The sequence below is a fragment of the Trachurus trachurus genome, assembly GCF_905171665.1.
Source record: "Trachurus trachurus genome assembly, chromosome: 17".
NCBI lineage: Eukaryota > Metazoa > Chordata > Actinopteri > Carangiformes > Carangidae > Trachurus > Trachurus trachurus.
The window spans coordinates 10297513-10323627 of NC_139900.1; the positions used below are offsets into that span (position 1 = coordinate 10297513).

General features: G+C 40.0%; 2 protein-coding genes across 2 annotated transcripts; one reads left to right on the plus strand and one right to left on the minus strand.

Annotated features, from left to right (window-relative positions):
- Window positions 1–14: 14 nt before the first annotated feature.
- On the plus strand, window positions 15–12194 carry parp2 (poly (ADP-ribose) polymerase 2; the record flags this gene model as incomplete). The annotated part of the gene is made up of 17 exons (XM_083992163.1): window positions 15–208; window positions 1039–1248; window positions 4198–4371; window positions 4666–4736; window positions 5168–5218; window positions 6032–6128; window positions 6231–6306; window positions 6390–6492; window positions 6585–6738; window positions 7832–7973; window positions 8093–8156; window positions 8878–9012; window positions 9160–9287; window positions 9468–9567; window positions 9829–9927; window positions 10498–10616; window positions 12035–12194. The coding sequence occupies exons 1-17, from the start codon at window positions 136–138 to the stop codon at window positions 12192–12194; spliced, it is 1956 nt and encodes a 651-aa protein (XP_083848289.1). The 5' UTR covers window positions 15–135.
- A 796-nt stretch (window positions 12195–12990) lies between these two features.
- Window positions 12991–25220, minus strand: LOC311000455 (protein lifeguard 1-like). The gene is made up of 7 exons (XM_083991176.1): window positions 25086–25220; window positions 20323–20379; window positions 19584–19867; window positions 17969–18169; window positions 16408–16536; window positions 15584–15727; window positions 12991–15079 (listed from the first exon to the last, which is right to left on the minus strand). The coding sequence occupies exons 2-7, from the start codon at window positions 20366–20368 to the stop codon at window positions 14930–14932; spliced, it is 954 nt and encodes a 317-aa protein (XP_083847302.1). The 5' UTR covers window positions 20369–20379; window positions 25086–25220; the 3' UTR covers window positions 12991–14929.
- Window positions 25221–26115: the final 895 nt, after the last annotated feature.

The following is a 26115-nucleotide window of genomic DNA, read 5'->3' on the forward strand; positions in this document are numbered from 1 at the left end:
TAGCGGCGCCGGCCAGGAAGCCGCGGAGGGGAAAGTTTGAAGTTTGCCACTGTTGTGTCTGTCTGTCTGTTGTTGTTACCACCACCAAGTTCCCTTTAATACTGTAACTAGCCAGTTCTTCCCACATAAACTACCATGAGGCGAACAAGAGCGTCGAGAAATAAAAGTCAGAGCGCGGCAGAAAATGAAGGAGTCCCGACTAAAACAGGTTTGTTGGTTGCTAGGAGAATGGAATGGAATTAGCTGTTGTTGCTATGCTACTTCTGCTGCTCGCGCGACATGTCTGTACTGAACACAACAGGGAAATTATATTATGTAATGATGTTTAGCGTTCACACAAACACACACACACACAGGCCTCAGTGTGTTTCAAAACTTATAGGAAATAATCTGCTTTCTCCTCAGGGTTATGTGTTGGACTCGTCTCAAGCAGACGATGTTTATAAAACACGACATGACCAAGTATTTCCATTTTATGTTAATTAAAATCCGCCATATTTATTCAACAGCTCTTCACTCTTCAGATTATTAGATCATCAAATATCTCTAACTAAACCACAGTTGTTGTTGTTGTTGTTTTTTTACCGCTTTCACTAGAGAATTGAGTTAAATAACTTTATCAAGCCTAATGATGTCAAATTGTACAGTAATTATTTGTTTTGTCTTCTTTGCTCATCCATAATGACAGTGATCATATATATAGCATACAGCACCTTTCAAAGCTTTTTTGTTGCATTGTTTGCAGCAGGATCATTGCATTGAGACTTAGAAATTAGCAAGTAAAATTATGTAAATAAAGTAAAATGAGTCGAATAGCCCGCCTATAAGAGAAAACAGAAAAAATCAGACAGTGAAACAACACAATCCTGTCACTGATTAATAAACATATAAACATAAATGCATCAATCATTTACTTAATTACAAAATACAAAATAAAGACAAATGGGAGATACAGTCTTGAAATGTAAGTGTTCATATTGTTAGAGCACAAGGTTTTACTGTACATCACCCTCCCCTCTCTTTCTCCGTGTATCTCAGTGTGGCAGTGGAAGGGGGACGAAGGACAGTGGGAACCGTACTCGCCGTCAGACTGCGCCTTGTTGGACTCGGCTGTCTCTTCAGGGGAAACCTCCGTCACTCTGTCTCTGGGCTCTGGGACGTCCTACGAAGTCGACCTGAAGAAGATGGTCCAAGTTAATCCTGTCACAAAATACAAGAGGAAGATTCGCTCTCAGGCAGTCAAAGCAGGTGTGTGTCTGTGTTGTGTTACAGGATATGATTTGATTTGATTTGATTTGATTGATTTATTTAGCACAATTTTAAAACAGTGCAAGGAGGGAACGAAGCCTAGGAGGCTTGTACAAAGTTCCACTCCCAACATCATAGAATTACATTAACTCAAGATAAACAATGAGAAATACAGGAAAATAAAATTAGAAATGAAACAACAAAATGTACAGTGCAACATAGAAAGACTATGAAACACAAACAAACAAAAGAAAAGAAGAAGGATGCATAATTAACATTAACAGAAAAATAACACTGAAGGTTATGACATAAGGTGTTTTTTCAGTAACTTTGTTACTGAAAGGATGTATAAGATGTATAAGATGTTGTTGGCCTCAGAACCACCTCCAAACCATTCCAGAGTTTTGGACCTCTAAAAGTAATATTAGATTGATGCCCAGATGTTCGACAGAAGGGTAAATGAAGATTGCCACTATGCCTAGTTGAATATGAATGGAGGTCAGATGAAAAAGTAAAAAAATGTTGAAAAGTGTCAGGAAGATTTTGTTTAGCGTTGATAAACTTATGCACAAAAAAGCATGAATGGAAGACATTAAGTTTATGAATGGGCAATATTGAATATTTCATAAATAGGGGTGCAGATGGTTCTAGTCTACTGGACCGAGAGATCGTTCTTAGAAATCTTTTCTGAATTAAAGGGATGGTTCAACATTTTTGAAAATTGGCCCATCGCCATGATCCCCCTAGTAATAGCAGTAGGTTCGTTACCTTTAATTGTTGGTCCAAGCTGCTTTTAGATCGGGGGAGAAGAATACCGAGCGGCGCAGCTACACTACGGAGGCTAATGGAATTTCTTGGTTTTGCTCATCAAACTCAGCAAATACACAACCAAAAAACTCGAAAACGCTGTGGTGGACAAGTTGTGACCTGCACATTCACCACGCTATGAGATAATAGCGGAAAGTTGCGAGATGGAGTTGTTTTAGAGGCAAAGTCGGACTTTACACTCTAGACGGCTGCTCGGCGGAGTGATTTCAAAAGCGCCTGTTTACTGCAGATACGTCCGTATACTACGGCACTGGCTGAGGTGCGCACACTGTGTCCCTCCGACCAGTGGTTCACTGAAGAAAGTAGTTCCGAGTATTTGCTTCACTTCTCTTAACTTTCCGCTATTATCTCATAGCGTGGTAAATGTGCAGGTCACAACTTGTCCACCACAGCGTTTTTGAGTTTTTTGGTTGTGTATTTGCTGAGTTTGATGAGCAAAACCAAGAAATTCCATTACCCTCCGTAGTGTAGCTGCGCCGCTCGGTATTCTTCTCCCCCGATCTAAAAGCAGCTTGGACCAACAATTAAAGGTAACGAACCTACTGCTATTACTAGGGGGATCATGGCGATGGGCCAATTTTCAAAAATGTTGAACTATCCCTTTAACAGTAATTTGTTCAGGTAAGTTGGATAAGTTGCAGACCAGACAATATTACAGTAATTCAAATATGGAAATAAAAAACTATAATATAAAGTCACATGAGCAGACGAATTGATCAGAGGAGAAACCTTTTTCAGTATACCAAGCATTTTCATTGATCTTTTGCAAACTTGATTGATATGATTATTCCAGTTTAGACCTTCATCCAAGGTGACACCCAGAAAAGTGGTGTAAGGTATATCTCACTATAACCTAACCCACCATGTATTTTATAATTTTATTTTAGGTAGTTGTCACATTTTTTGGATTTGTGTTTTTTTGCATTCAGTCAGTAACCTCTATTTTTAAAGCATGATGCAATGAAGAAATCATTAGCGAAGAGGTTAGTCGTTGCATCCCATGAATCCCGTTAATAATGACAAGCTGATTTTTCATTAAAATCCAGCTTTAAAAAAAAAAAGTCCCTGTTTTCTCAACTGTTTTAATCGGATTTCCTCTCCTTTGTTACTATTTCTGCAGAGGTTTTATGTAGTCACAGTTGTGGTAGTATAAATAAAGTGTACCCTTTCAGTTCTGTTTTCACTAGGGGTGGGAGAAAAAATCGATTCACATAAACATCGTGATATCTTTTTGGACGATTTTTGAATCGATTTTTTTTTTTTCAAAAATCGATTTTTTTTTAAATTATTATTTTTTTTTAATATTGTGCAATGTGCATTTGTTAGCCTTGTTAACCTTTTACAGAGAGTACAGGTTTTGAAAGGGGTTTAAGTTCACTTTATAATGGAGTATGTTAATTTATAGGCTCCTACAGTATTTGTGTGCAGATAAATGTTAAAAATGCAGACTAAAAATCGAGAGAATCAGCAATATTGTACAGGGTATCCGCGGGGTCTTGAAAAGTATTAAAAGGTGATAAATCAATTTGGGGAAAATTAAGACCCTTAAAAAGTATTAAAAAGTATTTTCACGACTTTATAAAGTCTTAAATTTTGAAGGTATTTTTTCTGAATTAGCCTAGCTGTCCAAGAGTCCAAAAAAACATTGTAAAAGTGTGTGAATTTATTAATTTTATTAAAAAACAAAGATGAACCGGTACATAAAAAAGAAAAGAAGATTCTTGTTTTTGTTTTTTGAGAGTGGAGCAATGTTTGTTTTTGTTTTTTTTGATAAACTTTGCTTTATCCCAGCCTATTTTGAATTCTGTAGCATCACATTGGTCTATAGTCTTTATCACAAACTAAAACTGTTACATTAAAAGTGTCACTGATGTAAATGTTTACAGCTTGAAGTGGCGGTGAGGTATTGAAAAATGTTGAGAAGGTCTTGAAAAAGTCTTAAAAAGGTATTGAAATTAACTTCAAAATTCCTGTATAAACCCTGTCGTAGAATCGCAATTTAAATCGAATCGCCATCCAAAAAATTGTAGAAGAATCGAATCGGGAGAAAAGCATGTCGTCCCAGCCCTAGTTTTCACATGATATATTTAAATGTTTCTTCTGCTCTCTGTTTTTGTCCAGAAAGTGTGAATGAAGCTGGTGACCCGTCTGCTGTCAATGGGACGTCGGCTCAAGTGAAAGAGGAAGAGGAGGAGACGAAGGAGGAGGAGCAGCCTGCAGCGAAGAGGAAGAGAGGGCAAAGCAAGAGTCAGACAAAAACCAAACACATGCCCAAAGAAGAAATAAAAAGTGAAGGTAACATTCATGATATTATGTCATATTATAACGTTCATCTCATTTTATCATATTATGTCATATTATATTAGTATATGTTGTGTTTGTCATACAATAGGAGTGTGAGATTGTTGAGTGACTGGTAACAGATTTAGTGTCGTTACTGAGCAGCAGCATCTCGTGGTTTCTGTGTTTGCTGTTTCTAAACACATGAGTTTATGAAGGTCAAACAGGACGCGGTGCTGCCTGTGTTTAATGAGAGACCTGAGTCGACCTCATTAGTGTTTTCTTCTCTGATCTCTCGCTGCTGCACAGAGGTTGTGAGGACGGTGGTGATGAAGGGCAAAGCTCCAGTCGACCTTGAATGCAAAGCCAAACTGGGAAAGGTACAGAGACATGAAACTCATGGTTGGAAATGTTTCTTGTTTTTAGTTAAACACCTGTTACAGAGTTATTTTTTCATTATTGCTCCAATTACACTTCCCCCTGTCGGCATGGCACTGTTTGTGGTTTATTATACGTGTATGTGTGTGTTACTATTCTTTTTTAATGTTGGGTATTAAACCAAAAACTGAGCACATTTGCCATTTACATCTATCGAATTATTGTTTTATTGAGAACAAGGTTTTGTAGCTTCTCATATATCCTGCTACTTTCCTGTGTCACATTTAAATATGTTTTGTTTTGGACGGTTCATCCAACAACAAACTTTCATGATGTCACAACTTTGTGTTGATGATGTGTAATTTTCCACATAACCGTAAAACAACATGTGTGTTATGAAGCATGGATATAACTGATCCTCTCTCTCTTTCAGGCTCATGTTTACAATGAAGGAAATGATGTTTATGACGTGATGTTAAACCAGGTAAATGTTAATACAAGTACCGACTTCAGTGGATCTGCAAAATCAATTCAGAAACATGATCCAAAATGTTTTGTTATGCTCAGAGCTGGAAGTTTGTTTTCATTATATTATATATTTAAGCTAATAACACTGCTCCTGTACTGGTTTTAAATTGTTACTGGAAAACATGAATGACATTAAAACCCTTAAAGCAGAAGTAAGCGATATTTTTGTGTTAATATAAGTCTTAAATAGTTATATCTTCCGACAGCAATCACTTACATAGAGTGTTTGGACCGAAACACGGGTCTGTCAGTCACTCTGCTCTGCTCTGAGCCGAGGAGAAAACTTTTCTCGTATCCTACAGTTTTTATCCAATGAGGAGAGAGAACGGCATAAAGGGGCGGTCCTCTCTGTGTGTGCAGCCAAGGGATGCGCGTGAATGTGGTGACGTAGGGACGAGGGCCAATAGATCCATGACGAGGGCGGGGGCTGCTAACTCCGTCGGCTGACAAGACGTTATGGTGCGTTCAAGGCAACCCGTAACTCGTGTTTTTCCGACCTGTGAAGTCGTACCAGTTCGATCTGGTACGAGTTCACGGGTCGGAAGTTACGAGTGGCCGTTATAGTGACTTTCACAGGTAAAACAGGTCGGAAAAACACGAGTTACGGGTTGCCTGGAACGCTACAAAGTCGTAAGTCGTGACTTGAAGCTGTAACTTACGGTTTCAAAAGCCTGCCTGGAACGCAGCATTAGCCAAAACGACCGGATCGCTTACTTCTGCTTTAAATTCTCAAACACATTTACATTTTACTCTTGTTTTTATTTTGCAGACAAATCTCCAGTTTAACAACAACAAATATTACCTGATCCAGCTGCTGGAGGACGACAGCTCCAAGGTTTACAGTGTGTGGATGAGGTGGGGCAGAGGTGAGTTCAATGATCCTTTGCACATTTTATATTTCCAAGTGATGAAACAAATATGAGTTAAACTGAATTTACTGATCGACTTTGTCTCCTTTGTTTTATCAGTGGGTAAAGTCGGTCAAAACAGCCTCACGGCCTGTGGTGCAGATCTGCTGAAAGCCAAAGATATCTTCAAGAAAAAGTGAGTAGAAAAGTAGAAGTCCTGAATTCTCTCATGGCCGTGGACTCAATGAAATTATTAACTGTGTAACTGTGTTGTGGCAGGTTCTTGGACAAGACCAAGAACGAGTGGGACGGCCGGGCGAGTTTTGAGAAAGTGGCTGGAAAATACGACATGGTGTTCATGGACTACAGCACAAACGAGAAGGTACAGTGTGTTTAAAGATAAAGAACTGATCAGGACTTAACACAGCGTCTGTAGTTAGTTACCTTCACTGGTGTTACTTCTCCCGTACCCAGGAGGAGAGCCAGACCCAAGTGGACAGTGTGTCCAAAAAGAAGACGTCCAAGCTGGATGTGAAGATCCAGTCTCTCCTGGAGCTCATCTGTGACCTCAAAGCCATGGAGGAGTGTGTGCTGGAGATGAAGTTCGACACCCGCAAAGCTCCTCTCGGTGAGTCCGACAGAACCGGTCACAACAGGAACGTCAGATTCATCCACCTCCTCCACTTCTTTTGTTAGATCTATAACATCAATATTTATCAATAAGGAATGGATAACACTCAGATCCCAAAAAACATTTAGTTGGGTGCTGGATCTAAAGAAAGCTATAAGTAAAAAATAACAAAGAGATCTGCACACCATTTAGGATATTTATTAAGCAACATCAATCTAAGCCTTAGATTGTCTAGTTTTTTCTGCAGCTGTATCACTTTACTCTAATTGCAGTGAAGGATATTTAAAGATGGCGCCCCCATCGACAATTGTGAAGTCTGAGGAAGAGCCCGTCGGCTCGAAACATTATAAATGAGAGCTTAATGGTGTGTGTGGATCCCTGACATTTTTTTAAATCAAGATTTATTAAACATATCTTTTCATTAATAAGGTCTTAAATGAGGAAAGCGTTCCTGATCACCTTAAGGACTATTTTAGAATAAACTCTCAGGTTCATACTCATTCAACCCGTCAAGCTTTAGATCTGCGCGCCAGTTTACAGTAGACAGGGGTGTCAAATTATTAACACACATTCCTATTTAGCAAAAAAAAAAAAACATATTAATCTGTAAAAGGTTACAAAGGATGCCTAAAACATTAATTTCTGTTTAGTAACTGTAACTGCTCTTTGCTCTGGTCTAAATCATGGAGTACTGATACCAGACATATACTTAACGTCTTTCTATGAGTGTGTTTTTTTTTTCTTATTGTTCATTAATTTGTATGTTTTGTTTTCTTTCCTTTTGACATTATGATATTTTATGGTTAACCATCGGTGGAGGCATCAAATAAGCCTCTTCCTGCACTGTAAACTATTTAACTGTTTTTTTTAACTGTGCAAAATAAAAATAAGTAAATAAGGACTATATTATATTACTCACTTAATTTCTACTCATAACACTCCCACGTTTATCTTTGAAGCTCACATTCTGCCACGTGACTGCGCGAGTGGTGACCAACAAGTGAACAGCAGGGGGCCGTCACATCAATGATCTGTGCTTAACTTTTCAGTTTGTTCATTTCTTTCTTCTTTTTTTTTCTCCTATCTACAGGCAAACTGACCCCGGAGCAGATTCGTGCCGGCTACACCGCACTGAAGAAGATCGAGGAGTGTCTGAAGAAGAAGAAGGGAAACAATCGTGAGCTGCTGGAGGCTTGTAACCAGTTCTACACCCGCATCCCACATGACTTTGGGTGAGGACTACGTACACGTGGCTGCACAGTCGGAGCGATGCACTGAAGCTGCTGCAGCTTTTTAAACATGTTTCACACTGAAATCTGTGTTGCTGTATTTAAAATATGAAATTCTCCAGGTTGAAAACTCCCCCGATGATCCACACAGAGGAGGAGCTGAAGGAGAAAATTGCACTACTGGAGGTGAAGGCGGCTACTTTTAGAGGGATAGTTCAACATTTTGGCAAATTGGCCCATTGCCATAATCCCTATAGTCATAGCAGTAGGTTCGTTACCTTTAATTGTCGGTGCAAGCTATTTTTAGAATGGCGGAGCAGAGCCATGAGCTGCTCAGAGCTACGCTACGGAGGCTCATGGGATTTCTTGGTTTCCCTCATCAAACTCATCAAATGCACAATCCAACAACTCCAAAACGCTCTGGTGGACAAGCTGTGACCTGCACATTCACCACGCTATGAAATAATAACAGAACGTTACCAAACAGAGTTGTTTTACAGGGAAATTCATGCAGTTTTTCATCAAGCAGTCTCTGAATTTCCCTCTAAAACAACTCTGTCTGGTAACGTTGTGTTATTATCTCATAGCGTGGTGAATGTGCAGGTCACAACTTGTCCACCAGAGCGTTGTGGAGTTGTTGGATTGTGTATTTGATGAGTTTGATGAGGGAAACCAAGAAATCCCATGAGCCTCCGTAGCGTAGCTCTGAGCAGCTCACGGCTCTGCTCCGCCGTTCTAAAAATAGCTTGCACCGATAATTAAAGGTGACGAACCTACTGCTAAAACTATAGGGATTATGGCGATGTTGAACTATCCCTTAAACATCTCAGTTTGGTCCCCACTGATTAAATCTGTGATTCATGTTATGATATCTGTTTATATTTGATCTGTTTTAATCTGTATTCAGGCGCTGAGCGACATCCAGATCGCAGTAAAAATGGTGCAGTCCAGTCAAGGCGGTGACGAGCATCCTCTGGACCGACAGTACCAATCCCTCCACTGCAAACTGCAGCCGCTGGACTCAGGCGCCAACGAGTACCAGGTCGGTCTGTGGGTTGTAAATAAATATAAATATAAATATCTGAGCAGTTCAAACAGTAGAAGAGATCATTATGAGACATGTTCCTCCGCCGGCAGCTGCCTCAACGGTACAAAACAAGTCGTCTTTTTATCATTTTATGTTGTGAAGGTGATAGAAAAGTACCTGCAGTCCACTCACGCCTCCACCCACACCGACTACACCATGACCGTCCTCGACATCTTCTCCGTGGACCGGGACGGAGAGAGCAACAACTTCCTGTCACAGTTACACAACAGGTACAACAACAGGATCGATACCTTTTATTGGTTTATTTATCCACATAAATAATATGTTTCTGTTGAAACACTTTTACTTCTTTAGGTTCCATATTAAAATCTAAAAACAATATGATCCCAGTAAAACCTGAGCTCCTGGTGAAGTATCCTCCTGTGTGTTTGTGTTTGTCCCGGCACCAGGACTCTGCTGTGGCACGGTTCCCGTCTGTCGAACTGGGTCGGTATCCTCAGTCAGGGGCTCAGAGTCGCCCCACCTGAAGCTCCCGTCACTGGCTACATGGTAAAAATACAGGGACTTTTTTTTATGTCTGTCTAAAATCTACTAAAAAAAACAAGTCACAGGTGAACTGACAGTTACATAATGGACAATAACAAGTCATATGTACTATAATTATAAAGCATAATACAGAAAGTTCTTTGTTTTTTGACTGATGGATATTATATAATGACACCCACACTTCACTGTGTCTATAAACTGTATCTATAACAGCCGTATCTTTTATTACAGTGATTATAATTCCCTTGTTTGTCTTTCGTCCAGTTCGGTAAAGGAATCTACTTTGCCGACATGTCGTCTAAAAGCGCCAACTACTGCTTCGCCAACCAGCAAAACCACACTGGACTGTTGCTGCTGTGTGAGGTGAGTCGACTGTTTCCTATTGAAAACGGCTCATAAAGAAAATGTACGTGGTTTTCTGCAGCATAAAAATATAAAAATGATGTAAGGCATTTTTTTTCCTACTCAATCATAGCACATACATAATGATAAATTAATACAGTATAATCAATAATGCAATAATTTTTGGAGCTAAAATCCAATGTGCAGACGTTACACTTCTTTTCTGGCAAAGAAAATCTCTCAAAAAAAAGTAAATACAATTTACACTAGAAGTTTTGCTCATATTATACATTATTCAATACATTGACAAACTGTTCTTTCCTTTTTGGGTGTTTTGAAGAAGAATCTGCCTCTGTAAAACTGTAGAGTTTAATCACTGGTAAAGAAATTTTACCTGATAAACCTTTGAACAAAGTAGCAATAAACAGCGTTTTCTTGTCACAGCGATTTGCTGCTCGTCACCTGTTTCTAGTCTGTTACAGTCACCGGGAACAAACGAGTCAAACACTGGAGCTTAGAAGCTGCTGATATCAGACCCAGTGTGATGTGATGTGGCGCTGCTTCATGTCCGTGCTTCATGTGTCTGTGCAGGTCGCTCTGGGAGACAGCAACGAGCTGCTCGACGCCGACTACAAGGCGGACAACCTTCCTGCTGGAAAACACAGCACCAAGGGCCTGGGTCAGACCGGACCTGCCTCCTCCGTCACACTGTCAGTCTCCATCATCACATTGTTTTATTCTTTATTCATAACAAGGAACTGAGATTTTGATTTTTTTTTTTTTCTACCAATTTTAAAACCCTGAAATCATACTCTGATCTACCTGAATAGCAAATACTACTAGTTATTTGCTTTTATTTTGACTGACACTGCTTTGATTATTTGACCAGTCAATGTACTGTTAAAGCAGATATCAGTGGAATGTTTTTGTTAATATAAGTCCTAAATAGTCCTATTTTCCGTCAGCAATCACTTACATGAAGTATTTCAGCCTAAACACGAGTCTCTCCGTCACTCTGCTCTGCTGTAACCCGAGGAGAAAATTTTCCTTGTGGGATACAAGTGTTATCCAATGAGGAGAGAGAACGGCATGAAGGGCTGTGTGTGCAGCCAAGGGATGCGCGTGAATGTGGTGACGTAGCACGAGGACCAATTGATGCCTGACAAGGGCGGGGGCTGCTAACTCATGGTGCGTTCAAAGAAACTCGTACTTTGTGTTTTTCCTTCCTGTGAAGTCATACCAGTTCGATCTGGTACGAGTTCACGGGTCGGAAGTTACGAGTGGCCGTTATAGGGAACTTTCACAGACAACAGGATGGTAAAAACACGAGCTACGGGTTACCTGGAACGCTACCAAGTCGTAGTTGTGACTTGAAGCTGTAACTTACGGTTTCAAAAGCCTGCCTTGAACGCAGCATTAGCCGAAACGGCCGTGAAGCTGATATCTGCTTTAAGTCTATCAAAACCAAATTTACTTAAAGGGATAGTTCAGCATTTTGGCAAATTGGCCCATTGCCATAATCCCTATAGTCATAGCAGTAGGTTCGTTACCTTTAATTGTCGGTGCAAGCTATTTTTAGAACGGCGGAGTAGAGCCGCGAGCTGCTCAGAGCTACGCTACGGAGGCTCATTTCTTGGTTTCCCTCATCAAACTCATCAAATACACAATCCAACAAATGTTTATCGAGGCAAATGCAGAGACTGCTTGCCGAAAAACTGTCCCTGAAGGCAACGCGCATCAGCGGTTTTGCATGAATTTCCCTCTAAAACAACTCTGTCTGGTAACGTTGTGTTATTATCTCATAGCGTGGTGAATGTGCAGGTCACAACTTGTCCACCAGAGCGTTTTGGAGTTGTTGGATTGTGTATTTGATGAGTTTGATGAGGGAAACCAAGAAATCCCATGAGCCTCCGTAGCGTAGCTCTGAGCAGCTCGCGGCTCTGCTCCGCCGTTCTAAAAATAGCTTGCACCGACAATTAAAGGTAACGAACCTACTGCTAAGACTATAGGGATTATGGCAATGGGCCAATTTGCCAAAATGTTGAACTATCCCTTTAAAATAATGTAAAGACAATGAACTTAGTACTTTTATCCACCTCTCTCTCTTTGTCTCTGTTTCTTCTCTCAGCGATGGCGTCACGGTGCCGATGGGTCCCGGCGTGAAGACGGGGGTGGGGAAGGACCGCGGTTACTCGCTCCTCTACAACGAGTTCATCGTCTACAACCCTGCACAAACTCGCATGAGGTACCTGCTGCGGATCAGGTTCAACTACTCTTCACTGTGGTGAGGCGGCCACATCTGAATCACAAAGGACACAGCGGTGTGTGTGTGTACGGTATATTATCACTCAGTCAGCAACTGTAGAGCTTGTGTTTGTGGGGATACGAGGTTAAAACTGGACCTCACTGATCATTTTGGATGGATTACAAAAACGTTTACTCTCAGTGACGACAAGTCAAGTCATCAAACTCAAAAAAGTGTCTGCCTGTTTTTCCTTATAGAGAAATACACACGTTCACAATTTTCTGAGATTTTCTTGAGAAAATGATTGATGGATAAATGAAGAAAAGAATCCATAAATGAATGAATAATCAATCAATATGGGAAATAACAGTTAGCTGCAACCCTACAGGTGTGTTCAACAACTCAGTATGTAAATAAATAGACACCAACAAAATTGTCTGTACTCTTAAGGTGAAGGTGGATCTATGAGATACGAAGAAAAACTGCACTGCTTCTTTTTCTCTTTATATTGTGAACGTCCTCTGATCAGTTTAAATTGTATTGTGTTGCCGCTGCCTACGGTGACTTTTATTGCATTTTTGTTTTTTTCTGCCTTGGTGCTGCTGGGTGTAACACACACAGATGTAATGGTCCTGATCTTCTTCAGGCAGGTTTGACCTTTCTACTGCCACGTTTTTTTTTAATATGAATGTGTCTTGTTAATGTTAGAAAAGTAGAAGTTAAATGTTATTGTTTGTTTCAGTGACTGCTGGGTAAGATGGGTCAACATGCAGAACAAAATCACAACAAAAAATGTCTCATTGTGTGTTTTATTTATGTAAAAGTGGGAACAACAAGAGTCGACATAAACACTGATGATCATTCATTCGTTGTTTGAACAAGAAACAGGATGCAGTTACATCATATACAGGATGATGATAATAATAATAACAATAATAAAGGACATTTTCATGATGAGTACAGTTTGGTCTGTGTGTGTGTGTCTAGTGACGGGCAATCGAGGCTTTGTTGAGGCTTCAACACCTTTATCAAGTAATGATCCATTACTGGAGGTTTCACTGACATACTGTAGTGCTCCAGTTTGATATCTAGTGTTCAATAAAATGAAGTGCAATTGATGCAATCCTTGGTTTATTGATTGTTTGAGATTTGATTCGCCATGTTCACTCTGTTCAACTAACGTTACAGTACATGGTTGTATGGTAAACTTTCAAGCTGACACAATAAAATATAAAAAAAAACAAAATAAACATGAAGTTACTCTGATTGTGATAGGCTTTCGTTATAGGCTACTTAGCCTGATATATATTTGCCTATCACATTCTCCTCTGAAACAAGTCTAAACAGTCTAGCTTATCTTGGCTTAAACGGTGTGAAATGGTGTAGAGTAGATGATCTCATTTCAAAAGAAAAAGGCAAACTCGGTCTCTGCATTGACAGCCAAATATAATCACAGTGCGCCACTCGTCGAAAGGGACGTGTTAAATATTTCCTGAGCTCATACTGTCGTTGACACTTCTTCAGTCTTTACAAATATGCATTACAACATTACAGCATTACAACAAATAAATAAATGTTTCAAATATCATGGTTTAGTAGCTCATGTTATAGAATTTCTGGTACTGAATCTTCTTTTTGATGTTCGCCTCCCTGGACTCAGCACCTGGTTCTGGGTCTGTGACATAAACTGTAAACTGTTTTCTTGTCTGTAACAACATCTATTGCACGTCTGTCCGTCCTGGGTGAGGGATCCCTCCTCTGTTGCTCACCCTGAGGTTTCTCCTGGTTTTCCCTGTTGAAAGGGTTTTCCATGGAGTTTTTCCTCAGTCGATGTGAGGGTCTAAGGACAGAGGATGTTGTTACGATGCCATGTAAAGCCCTTTGAGACAAACTGTTTGTAAAAACGGGCTATACAAATAAAATTGCCTTGCCTTGCCTGGTTGCACTCTGGATGTGCGTGAGCCTTCTTTGTTCAACTGTTTGTTACACACAAATCTCTGCCGTCTCAGTTTCTATGTGCTTCGAAGGCTCAGCTCAGAGCCGAGACAACCAAAACACTGACGCTGCTTCATGAATGACTGAATCAGTGAAGTGTGGTTCATACGTCACAAACCACGTCTCGGCACAGTGGTTCGAAACAAATGCTTCATGAGCGACGTACCGCGCATGTGTCGGAGCCTCGGGTGTCGGAGGACCATCACTGTGTGTGTCTTCCTGTTAGGGATGTCACGATTATAGATTTTCTTTGTACGATTATTGTCAGAGAAATAATCACGGTATTACAATTATCACGATTATTGTGCATTAATTAATTTCACAACATATGAAAGTGTTAAATCACATACAGTCAAAATATAATTACATTAATAATTATTTACGCTAAATATTTTAAGTAGCTACTATACCAAATGTTTAAGTTTATTTTAATTGTTCGTTTTTTTTTTTTTTTTTTTTATCACAAATGACATACTAACATTTAAATTCCTACCACTTGTATGTTACATTATGGACCAGTATTTCTTACATTTACCTTTACTTTGGTGCACATCTGCCTCTGTGTTTCCAACACAATCTATTTTGGAAAGTGTCGGTATTTAGGAATCTTTACGATTAATTAATTGTGGCATTTAATACCGTGATTAATTGTGAAAACAAGTAATCGTGACATCCTACTTTCTGTGTGTGTGTGTACAGTTTCACCTCCTCCCCATCAGGTTTAGTTTAGTTTAGTTTAGTTTAATAAGTTTATTTGTATCAGGGACAATGTACAAAATAACATTAGTCTCGAGATGAGTCGAGATGCCTTGTACCGGATTTAGCTAGGTAGAAGCAGCAACGGCCAATGTCGAGGTACATCACGAGAGGAGCGCTGACGTATTCCTCAGGATTCAAACGGTCCATGATCATCTGAGAGTCGCTCATCAGAAACTGAGACGGAGAAAGAGAGAGAGAGACAAGGACAGACAGACAGGGTGAGAAGAAGAAAACACTGACGTACCGGTAGTATTTAAAATGACAGGTCTGTTTTTACACAGGACATTTGAACACATCACAGCAGGAAAAGCACAAGTATAAATTATATAATTATTGAATTTCATGTAGCAACTTCAGTTTTATATTCCTATTTTGTAGGATTTTTATTGAAGTGTAAATTCAGTTCCTTTCAAAATAAGCTTTAGGAGTTTGTTCCTCCTTCCTGCTAACCCCTTTTTTCTCAAGAAACATTTGCTCTAAACTAAACTACTGTCAATGACCAAGTGTAAATCGTATCAAAAACCTTGATTAACTTAATTAATTACCGACCTGCACATAGTTTCCTCTGTTATAAAGTATCAAAGCTCCTGTCTAAGTCTAGTTAATGTGTCATGATCCTTTTAAATAGCCACATTATTATCATCGGTGTGTCTGTGTGTTTTTCTGTGTCGTGCCTACCAGTGAAAACAGCAGAGCTCCCAGGCTTCCGCAGAAGACATCGAGGATGTGTGAATAGTGGAAGGTGCAGTAGACGAGGAACATGAACAGGTCCACACCCAGGATGAGCTGCAACAAGTTCCAAAAATTTAACTGAAAGCGAGTCTGCAAGAAAGAACAGAAAGACATCAGTGAGTCATTTAATTGATGCGTTTACTGTCCATTCAGTGTTTTTTATCTCTAAAGTTCCTCAGAAATAAGAAAAAATATACTTTATATTTGGTTTTCTAACAACAGTATACAAGTGTTATATAACAAACACGTTCTTTGGCTCCAGCCTCAGTAGCTTAAAAGAGTTTAGATCGTTTCTTCAATCCAGTTATAGAATAACTTGTTTCCACAGTTCATACTTGTACAGTTATTATGTAATACCAGCTGTAATCGAGTACACGTTCACACAGATCTGCGTATTAATTATTCTGCTGAATATTCTCTCCATCAATTAAAGTGTGTCTAAGCAAATTTCCATCAGTACGATAAATAGTAATGTTGTGACAGTTTGCTTAAATTAAATTCAACCTTTATTCCCACTCTGTACAGCCGACCCATGACACAATACATGAGTTTAGTGATGGGGCCATTCAATAATATTATTCTTCTATAATAAATATATCATGAAATTCTGAAATTTACTTGGACACACTTTATTTCATCCACAAAAAACCCAAAATGTTTTGGTCAATTTGAACCAGAAAAAAATTTGAACTTATCATTGAAGAAGCTGGAACCCTGAGTACCTACTATGGATTTCCTCTCTTAATTAAAAGGTGTGATATTTGACCGACCTGTACTGAGTAAGCGATGATTGCCAGAGAAATGGCCAGCGTGGACGCAATGGCGATGACCACAGCGGTGGTGTCGTGGAAGGAGGCGGCGGTTCCCAACACACAGGACAAACTGAGGGTGAGCACAGCCTGTGGACACAAAATACAGTTATTACTAATTAATAAATGGATTATTAATGGAAACTTTGTATTTTTCACTCTATTTATTTATGTATTTATTTGTACTCCTGACATTTAACTCTATTTTATCTATTTTTATTCTTATCTACCTCAACACGGCCGTGGGAGAAACAAATGCAATGACATTTTGTTCTTTGCGCAGCTGTGTATGTGAATGACAATGAAAAGTATTTCAAGATCAGGTTATTAAAGGGATATGCCAACATTGTTTTGTTTTTTTTATGTCTTGCCTCACTCACGAGTCCATGACAAGCAGATAGACACCATCCTTTCGACTGTGCGTGCAGTAACAAGTGAGATACGCAGGCAGAGCTGCCTGGCGCACCGCTAATTAGCTTAGCTCAAACACTGGAAGTGTATGGGTAGTGTTAGCCTGCCTCCACCTAAAGTCATCAGAGAAACTCTTCAGCAACTCTAAACGGAAACCGGCGGGCCGATCTTCGTCTCAGAGCTGACAAAACTCTCCGCTAAGGCATCTTGAGCCGTCAAATACCGCTAACGGGACGAGATCGGTCAAAACGGAGGGTTCAAGCAGAGACGGTTTATTTTGGTTCAAGCTAGCTACATCGAGGGTAGGTTAGTTTCCTATTTCAAAGTAAAAGCACAAATTCTATCGTCATGGTTTTCTGTATGTAAAGGGAAACACGTGTTTTATTTTGTGAAAGTAACCGGAAGTGCGTTGGTCACAACGGCTAGCTTGAGTATAGCGCCAAATTCGTCCGAACAAAATTGTGAACAGCTGGTATTTAGACAAATTAACGACACACTGCTGATCTAAACAGCTACTTTCTCGCCTAAAAATGTTTGAAATGTTGACAAAGTGATATATTTACAGAGTTTAGAGCTAAAATGAAATCAGCTTCTGACTGCTGATTTCGGCTTGGGTAGGAGGCAGGCTAACACTACCCATACACTTCCAGTGTTTGAGCTAAGCTAATTAGCGGTGCGCCAGCTCTGCCCGTATCTCCCTTGTTACTGCACGCACAGTCGAAAGGATGGTGTCTATCTGCTTGTCATGGACTCGGGAGTGAGGCAAGACACGAAAAAGAAATGTTGGCGTATCCCTTTAAACATCACCATATCATTTAAAAACCTTTGTTCCCTCTCACTGGTTCATTATGATCCAAAGTGTGTAGGATCTGTTGTTCAGTGAACTTAGAAAACAGGTCAGACTTAATTATACCACAATGACATAGTGTGACCTAGTCTAAGGAGGAAACTGAGGTTTTTAGCTTTACTCATCAAAGATGATGTAAATTTAAATACATGTTTTTTTTCCTCTCATCCGTGGAAATTACGTTTTGTGTTTAATGTTAATATCAACAACAAAAAAAGTAAGAATCTCAGTAGATCTCTGTGTGTTGTTGTGTTTTGCTCCCACCAGTCCCACGATGTTCCATGGGTGACGGCGGCTGAAGGACCGGTAGTAGCTGAGCGTGATGAAGACCACAGCGAAGATGACGCAGGAGATGATGTAGGCCCACAGGTTATCCTGCACCGCCTCTTTGACCACGGTGGAGAAGGTGAACACACACACCACGGTGAAGATGAAGAGCAGCTGCACGGTCAGGATGCAGAACACCTGCACAGGCAGAGAGACGGGAGGAAGAGCTTCGTTAGATGAACTGTTTCCGCCTTGTGGCAAAATATTTTTTGTCAAATTTAACTCAGTTTGATTTGGTCGGGCGTGAACATATCTATGTAATGTTTTTAGTTTTATTTGGAAAAAGCATCGATTTAAGAATGACAGACAAGATTTGTGTCTGGTTAGGACACAAAAACACTTTCAATTGACTTCATTTTCAACTTTTTCAGAACGAGTGTATGATTATTAATATGACACTCATGTTTATTCTCCACAAACTCTCCTGCACTGATCTGACATGACACTGATTCTAGTGCCTCGATCTCATATGAAGCTCTGAAACTGAGAATCTGTTTAATCTGCTGCAAATATTGGATTTATGAGATAAGAGATTATTATGGTGCTATAACTAAAAATTCAAAGTTTCTTCACCCATTAGAGGTAATATTTTTTCAAAAAGATGTATATACAAAATTAAAGAAACGATTATCAATACATAAAAATATGTGGGGAAAAAAAACACTTACTTTAAACTTAAAGGGACATTGTGTAACTTCTCCTGTTATCTATTCACGAAGATCGATTATTTCGTTCAAAAGTCTGTTTTTCATTAATCAGTAATCCCCCCATCAACAAACTGTTGATGGGGAGGAATGGAGCGTTACACTGATGCTGCATTCACCTGCAGTCGGGCAGACGGCCGTCGGTAACACACCAAATGTCATTTTAGTCACAGAAGTCCAGAGAAATTGTCACGTGTATTGTTTTGCCTCGTACTGACGGACCACTTGTTTAAACATAGAGGCTTGTTTATGCCGTTACGTGCAGCGGCTGTCGTCCGTCTGCCGTCTGCCCAATTTCATGTGAATGCAGCATGAAAAATACGATTAAGTTGCTTGCGATATACAACTGCAACGCTAGGTGGGAGTAATTCCTACACAATGTACCTTTAAGTTGCTTAAACTTGAACTTTTATTCTTCACAAATAAGTTACTGAATGTGCTTACTTGCCCAATTTAGCATCAAGGTGTCTTTATGCTTAATAACAACAAAGTAATGTGTTAACGGCCTCTTTTCAAGGGTTGTGAATGTCTAATGGGTGACTTTTCCTGCTCCTATTGATTGTTATTGGAGGCCTAAAGAGGAGAAAGTGTCCCTTCTGTTAAAAATAAAAACAAAGACAAGGTCAATCTCTAGAAAAAAATATTTTTGTGTTGCAGGAATATACTAATTCAGCTTCCTTAAGTTCCATTGTCTGGAATTTTTCAATGTCATTGGAGGGTTGGGGAACGCACTGATAGGCCCACTTTTTTTTACCACTTTTCTATCAAACACATTTCCCAAATATTGTCTCAGATCAGACACATAAAACACTGTTTGTGTAAGTTCAGATCTTCTCAAAGACACAAACCTTTCTGACGAACGCTCTTCTCACTGTCTTGTCATCAAACGAATTCGACTCTGCAGCCTCGCCGCCGGTCAGGACCTCCACGTTGCCCAGCAACTCGCACCCAACGCCGGGTTCGGAGACGCAGGTGGCCTCCTCAGCTTGGGGTGGAGGATACATGATGCCCGACACTGCAGCGGAGTACGGCGGCGGTTCCTCCCCCGGGTCGGGGTCGGGGTACGGCGGTGGCGGCTCGTCATGGCCTCGTAATGGGTAGAACACATCGGAGCCGGGAGCTTCTTGGGTCACTAGGGGTGGGCAAAAATATCGATATGGCAATATATCGCGATACGATATCGATATTCAATATTTAAATATCAATCTTTTTTTTTTTCAAATAATAAATCATGTTTCAGACGTAAATCCAGTACGACTTCCGCACCTCTGCTCCGCGAGGTGTCACTGTACTGCTACCTCAGACAGTGTGTTGTACATGCAAATATGTTGTTGTAACTTGCACTTGTATAAAATGGCATGGATAATTTGAATTACATTGTTTTGACTCAGTTTGTCCTATAAATTATCACTATCATCTGATGTACATACAACTCGGATTTTAAGATGCATAATTTTTCAGTGAACTATGTAGAATATCGTAGAATATCGCAATATATCGCAAAATTTGGATATCGCAATATTGTATCGTATCGTGACTCAAGTATCGTGATGCGTATCATATCATGAGGTCCTTGGCAATACCCACCCCTATGGGTCACTGGGGGAAAGTCGGGGTCCGCTGTGTCCGGCATGGTGGAGGAATCTGGAGGCCAAAGATAAAGTTCAGTCACATGAGAAGCAGAAGTGGGCAATGGGCTCTTTGCACAGCTCCACTACTTCCTGAACTTAATGCTGCTCCTTTGTTTCCTGTCCTACATTATTGGACAGACTGATTAATCCTGGTGTGTCTGAGTAGTCACAATGGTCAGACACACCTGGGGAGCTGTGCAAAGTAGTGATGTTCGATACCACAAATTTCCTTTCCGATCCGATACTGAGTAAAATTCAGGTTGGTATCGGCGATACCGATCCGATACCGATACTTTGTGCAAATGCACCTAATGTGCCTGGTACTGTATTTCAAGTCATAGCTTCCTAAGGATGCAAGACTTAAGAGTAACGCATTTATTTTAAACTCTGAACTATATTGAGGTAGTGGCCTCGTTAGGAATATAGCCAAAAATAGTGTTTCAAACACTAAAAAAAGAACATAAGTAAAATAATAAAACCATGAATTAAATAAGAAAATGATAAACAAACATATATTTCTTTTAATTCATGCATTTATAATATTATTCATAATTTTCCCACAGATATTCCAGACTTCATCTTCACTGTTTGTGGCACTGAAATAGTAGCCAGGCTAGCGCCGCCTACTGGTTCCGGCAAATTTAATTTGCCTCAACCATGTAGTCAGGGAACTAGCAATGCGTTTCGGTTTGCTCCGTCCGCCAGAGCGGACGGACCAATCAGCGAACAGACGGGTAAGTGAAGGCGATGACGTTGAACTCAAGCGCTCAAGATTAACCTATGAGCTTAACTGGTGTATAGCACACGTGACCACCAAGCAGCAGCGATTAGTTGAAGCAAATGTAAGCAACCGCCTCCCGGAAGCAAACGAATCCCTATGGCTCGTGTTCATACGCTATATGAAATGTAATGAAATAAGCGGCTGATGCATCAGGCTACTGAAATAGCTCCACACCTGACTCCTTTCCGCTCCGCCATTGACTCTACACAGACTGACTTTGTGAGCAGCAGCATGCCGCTGCGCTTCACGTTACGCACTTACCCAGGCGGAAGAAAAAGTAGTTCCTACCAACCGCGTGTCATTTAGACAAGATCTCAATAGTTTAGTTACTTTCCACCGTGTTCCTGTTAATGATATGCATAACCACAGATGACTGAAGTATCAAAAGTATCAATATTTTCATTTGAGAATTGATTCTAGAGCACACAGACCTGGTATCGGAAGTATCGATATTTCAGTATCGATCTGCACATCACTAGTGCAAAGAGCCCATTCCTAGTTTACATAATGTGACGACCCTCTCGTGGGCTGGAGGCTGACCTGGCAGCCAATTTAGGGTCGTCAGCTGATTCCCTCCACCTGGGCGCCATCCTATAAACTCTCTCTCCCTTCCACTCGCTGACATCCTTTTTGGTTTTGCACCTTCAACACCTCCACCACAGCACACAGACCGCTCATCCATGCACTGCATTCATGATAAATCCTACAGACTTCCACACCTTATTGTACCTTTGGTTTATGTTTTAGTTATAATAAATTATTTGTTCTTAATTAAACTTTATGTGGTCTCCCCTCATTGTCACATCCACTGAGCCAGTTTGTGACAATAATTAAACTGAGGGCAAATACTTCTTGTTTTAAAGAAATAAATCAACAGCATAATACTGAAGAAAATTGGAGAAAAATGGAAAGATGGAAATCCCTGAGGTTGATGTTATCAACAGTGTGCGGCTCTGTGTAGAAACACCGTGTTGTACAATCATTCAGTTGAATGTGGTGCGAGAACAAAACGCCAGGTTCTGTACATTTCCTTATTACATCAGGTCTGAATCTTCTACCACAACTAGACAAGAACATAGGAGATAAGATAAGATAAGATAAGATAAGATAAGATGATCCTTTATTCGTCCCACTATGGGGAAATTTACAATTAACATATTAGGAATTAATACCTGAATTGTGTTGTCCTGTCATTTAATTAAAAAAAATATATATTTAAGACTGAATTTTCTATGTTTGGAAAGTGCATTAATTTATAGTGCAATGGGCTTTTTTGACTTAAGATGTTTAAGAGTGTTTCAGTCTTCAGAATTTCCCTTTGGGGATTAATAAAGTCATTTTTATCTTATCTTATCTTATCTTATCTTATCTGGCACTAGATACTACTTACTACTCAGTACACTACCCGTACTCAGTTTTAAACAAGCAAATTGGTCCAATTAAAAGTTAATAGGTTTGGGTATTTGGATAGATTTTTAAAGGGATAGTTCAACATTTTGGCAAATTGGCCCATTGCCATAATCCCTATAGTCATAGCAGTAGGTTCGTTACCTTTATTTGTCGGTGTAAGCTATTTTTAGAACGGAGGAGCGGAGCGGCAGGCTGTTCAGAGCTACACTATGGAGGCTAATGGAATTTCTTGGTTTCCCTCATCAAACTCATCAAATACAAAATCCCAAAACTCCAAAACGCTTTCGTGGACAAGTTGTGACCTGCACATTCACCACGCTATGAGATAATAACACAACGTTACCAGACAGAGTTGTTTTAGAGGTAAATTCATGCAAAACCGCTGATGCGCGTTGCGTTCAGGGACAGTTTTTCAGCAAGCAGACTCTGTATTTACCTCGAAAACGGCTCCGTTTCGTAACGTTCCATTATTATCTCATATTGTGGTGATTGTGCAGGTCACAACTTGTCCACCAGAGCGTTTTGGAGTTTTGGGATTTTGTATTTGATGAGTTTGATGAGGGAAACCAAGAAATTCCATTAGCCTCCATAGTGTAGCTCTGAACAGCCTGCCGCTCCGCTCCTCCGTTCTAAAAATAGCTTACACCGACAAATAAAGGTAACGAACCTACTGCTATGACTATAGCGATTATGGCAATGGGCCAATTTGCCAAAATGTTGAACTATCCCTTTAAGTCGCTCTGGGGTCCAACAGTGACTCCTTTTCCAGTTGCCCAATTGAAAATCTCAAAGATATTTGAGGCACAAATCCTCCAATAAAGAACAAATGTCAAAGTTATACACTTATACCTGTGTCTCCTTTGATGCACATGGAGTTCATCCCCCCAACATCACACAAAGTAAATCTGACGTAGGGAAGACCGGGGACAGTTGCAACACTTTTTGCATTTGGCTCTCTTACTCAGAGACGGTTTGGATTAAACAAACCAAATTTTTATACAATAAACTTACATTTGTCTGTTAATAGCCAACACAATTAAAAGATGATTACAGAATCCACATTCTTCACAATTTGCATTTGAGTGTAATAAGGAGTCAGATGTTGCAACTGACCAGGGACAGTTGCAACCTTCTTTTTACAGTCTATGGTTGCAACATGTTACAAATACAATTTATTTCATGTCTAGTAAAAGGATTATTATCAAAAATGTAAGTTCTATAGTGTTATTTATTCATCAGCTTTGATCAGATGGCAATTACAGTATAGATTTGTCTAGATTAGGAGGCCTTATTGTATGTGCAGATGTCAAATATTCAAATTGAAAAAAAAAGACTTTCAGTGACATAGGATGAATGGAACAACTTGTGAGGGAATAAAAAAAAATGCATCGCAAAATTTGCAATAAATCCTGGAGCATCTTTTGAATTCAACTGATTTTTCTCTGCAAGGGGGGGAATCCAACTAAGCATGTGCAGTGTGAGTATCATCACTCTAGCTTGTTCATGATGGGAGAAAAATGACATGTTGCAACCATCCCCTGTTGCTACTGTCCCCGGTCTCCCCTACTATAACTTTCGACCTGCTCTAATATAAATAAATAAATAAATAAATAAAACTACTGTATCAAATCATTAAATAATTCATATTTCCGGGCGCTGTGGAGCCCCAGACCAAGATGGCAGCTTTTTAGAGTGGGGGTCTCCTCTCCTCCTCACAGCTCTGCGAAAAATGTTTGCAAAGTCCTAAAGTCATTAACGCGTAAAGACTGTGAGATGAGCAGTTCCAGATCCCAAAAACTACTCCGCTAACGTTAGCCGATGTTGCTATAACGACCATGATTTAGCTGCGGTGCTAAAAGAGCTGCAGTCACTACTACTACTATTACTACTACTGCTATGTCGCCGCGATTAACACCAAGATAAAAGTAAGTATCCTTGATGGCTTCGGGGCAAAACCTCGTGGAGAGAAGACGCATAGCTGTGATGAATAGCTCTGTCGATGCTGTGCAAAAGAGTTTAAGTTAGCGGACCTTCAACAAGATATCACCGCTAATGCTAATGCTAATGCTAATGATAATGCTAACGGCTTGCAGAGTGTGAAAACAGAGATGAGATGACTGAAGATCTAGAAAATCGTGCTCGGAGAAAGAACTTAAAAGGCTGGCAGGGCTCCCCGAAAACGCTGAAAAGTATGGAGGTATTATTGTTACTTTATTATTTGTAACTCAATCTGTGTGTGTGTGTGTGTGTGCCTGGGTGTGTCTGTGTGTGTGATCAGATTCGTAAATGTGTAACGTTACTGACATGTGTGTGTATGTACCTACATGCATCTGCAAATGTGCATTCAGAATCTGTCAGATTTGTAAATGTGTAAAACAAATCCTTGTTGTCTGTATTCAGATTTGCAAGTGAAGACAAATCTGCAAATGTGTGCAAAGATCATAGACTACTATGGCAAAGATCTGTAAGTGTAGCCTACATAAATCTGTAAAAGTGTAAACAGTTCTGTAAATACGTCGTACACAGACCTGTAAGTGTCTGTCATCAGTTACAAGCCGGGTGGGAGCTCTCGATTGGCTGTCTTGTCTTTTTCATGGATTTAAATATAATACATCCATGGTCTTTTTACACACAAATGTTGGTACACTTCTGCCGTGGCTGGGATCCGCAAATGCTACGGCGATTTGTAAACAGATGTGTGTGTGTGTGTGTGTGTGTGTGTGTAACTCTCCCTTTACCCTGCGCTCAGACTTACAGGCTCAAGCCTCGCCCCCTTGGTTACTGTTGCTATGTCTGTCTAGCTTCCACTCCCAGTCATGATGCTCCTAGCAAAAGAAATCTACCGTTTTCAGCAATATTGGCATCGGTTTCAAAAGAAATATGAGCACATTTCTGGTAAAACTGTTCGGCGAAAGGAGAGAAGCAGACACTTAAAGGGATAGTAGCATTTTTTTAAAAGTGGGGTTGTATGATCTACAAATAGCCCCTAAGTACTTTAATTGCAGTAGAAGACTCTCTGCACTCCTCCCGTTAGCAACGCCAGCCCATAGCCCTGCCCAGAGATTTACAACTTACAGTGTTGTGAACAGACCCAAAGAAACGGCCTATTTTCACGGCCTAAAAGGGGTTTTACCTGAAAAAAAAAATACACAGTTCCATTGTTCGCTATAATATAATTTTTTCCAGCCCCTCAAAGTGCAGGAAAAACACAGTTTTTATTTGGACCTAACCAACTCACGTATCCCTCCGCCCAGGGTTAGCGCCCACCGATCAGCAGTTGGTTAGGTCCAAATAAAAACTGCACTTTGAGGGGCTGGAAAAAATTATATTATAGCGAACAATGGAACTGTGTTTTTTTTTATTTTTAGGTAAAGCCTCTTTTAGGCCAAGAAAATAGGCCGTTTCTTTGGGTCTGTTCACAACACTGTATGTTGTAAATCTCTGGGCAGGGCTATGGGCTGGCGTTGCTAACGGGAGGAGTGCAGAGAGTCTTCTACTGCAATTAAAGTACTTAGGGGCTATTTGTAGATCATACAACCCCACTTTAAAAAAAAAATG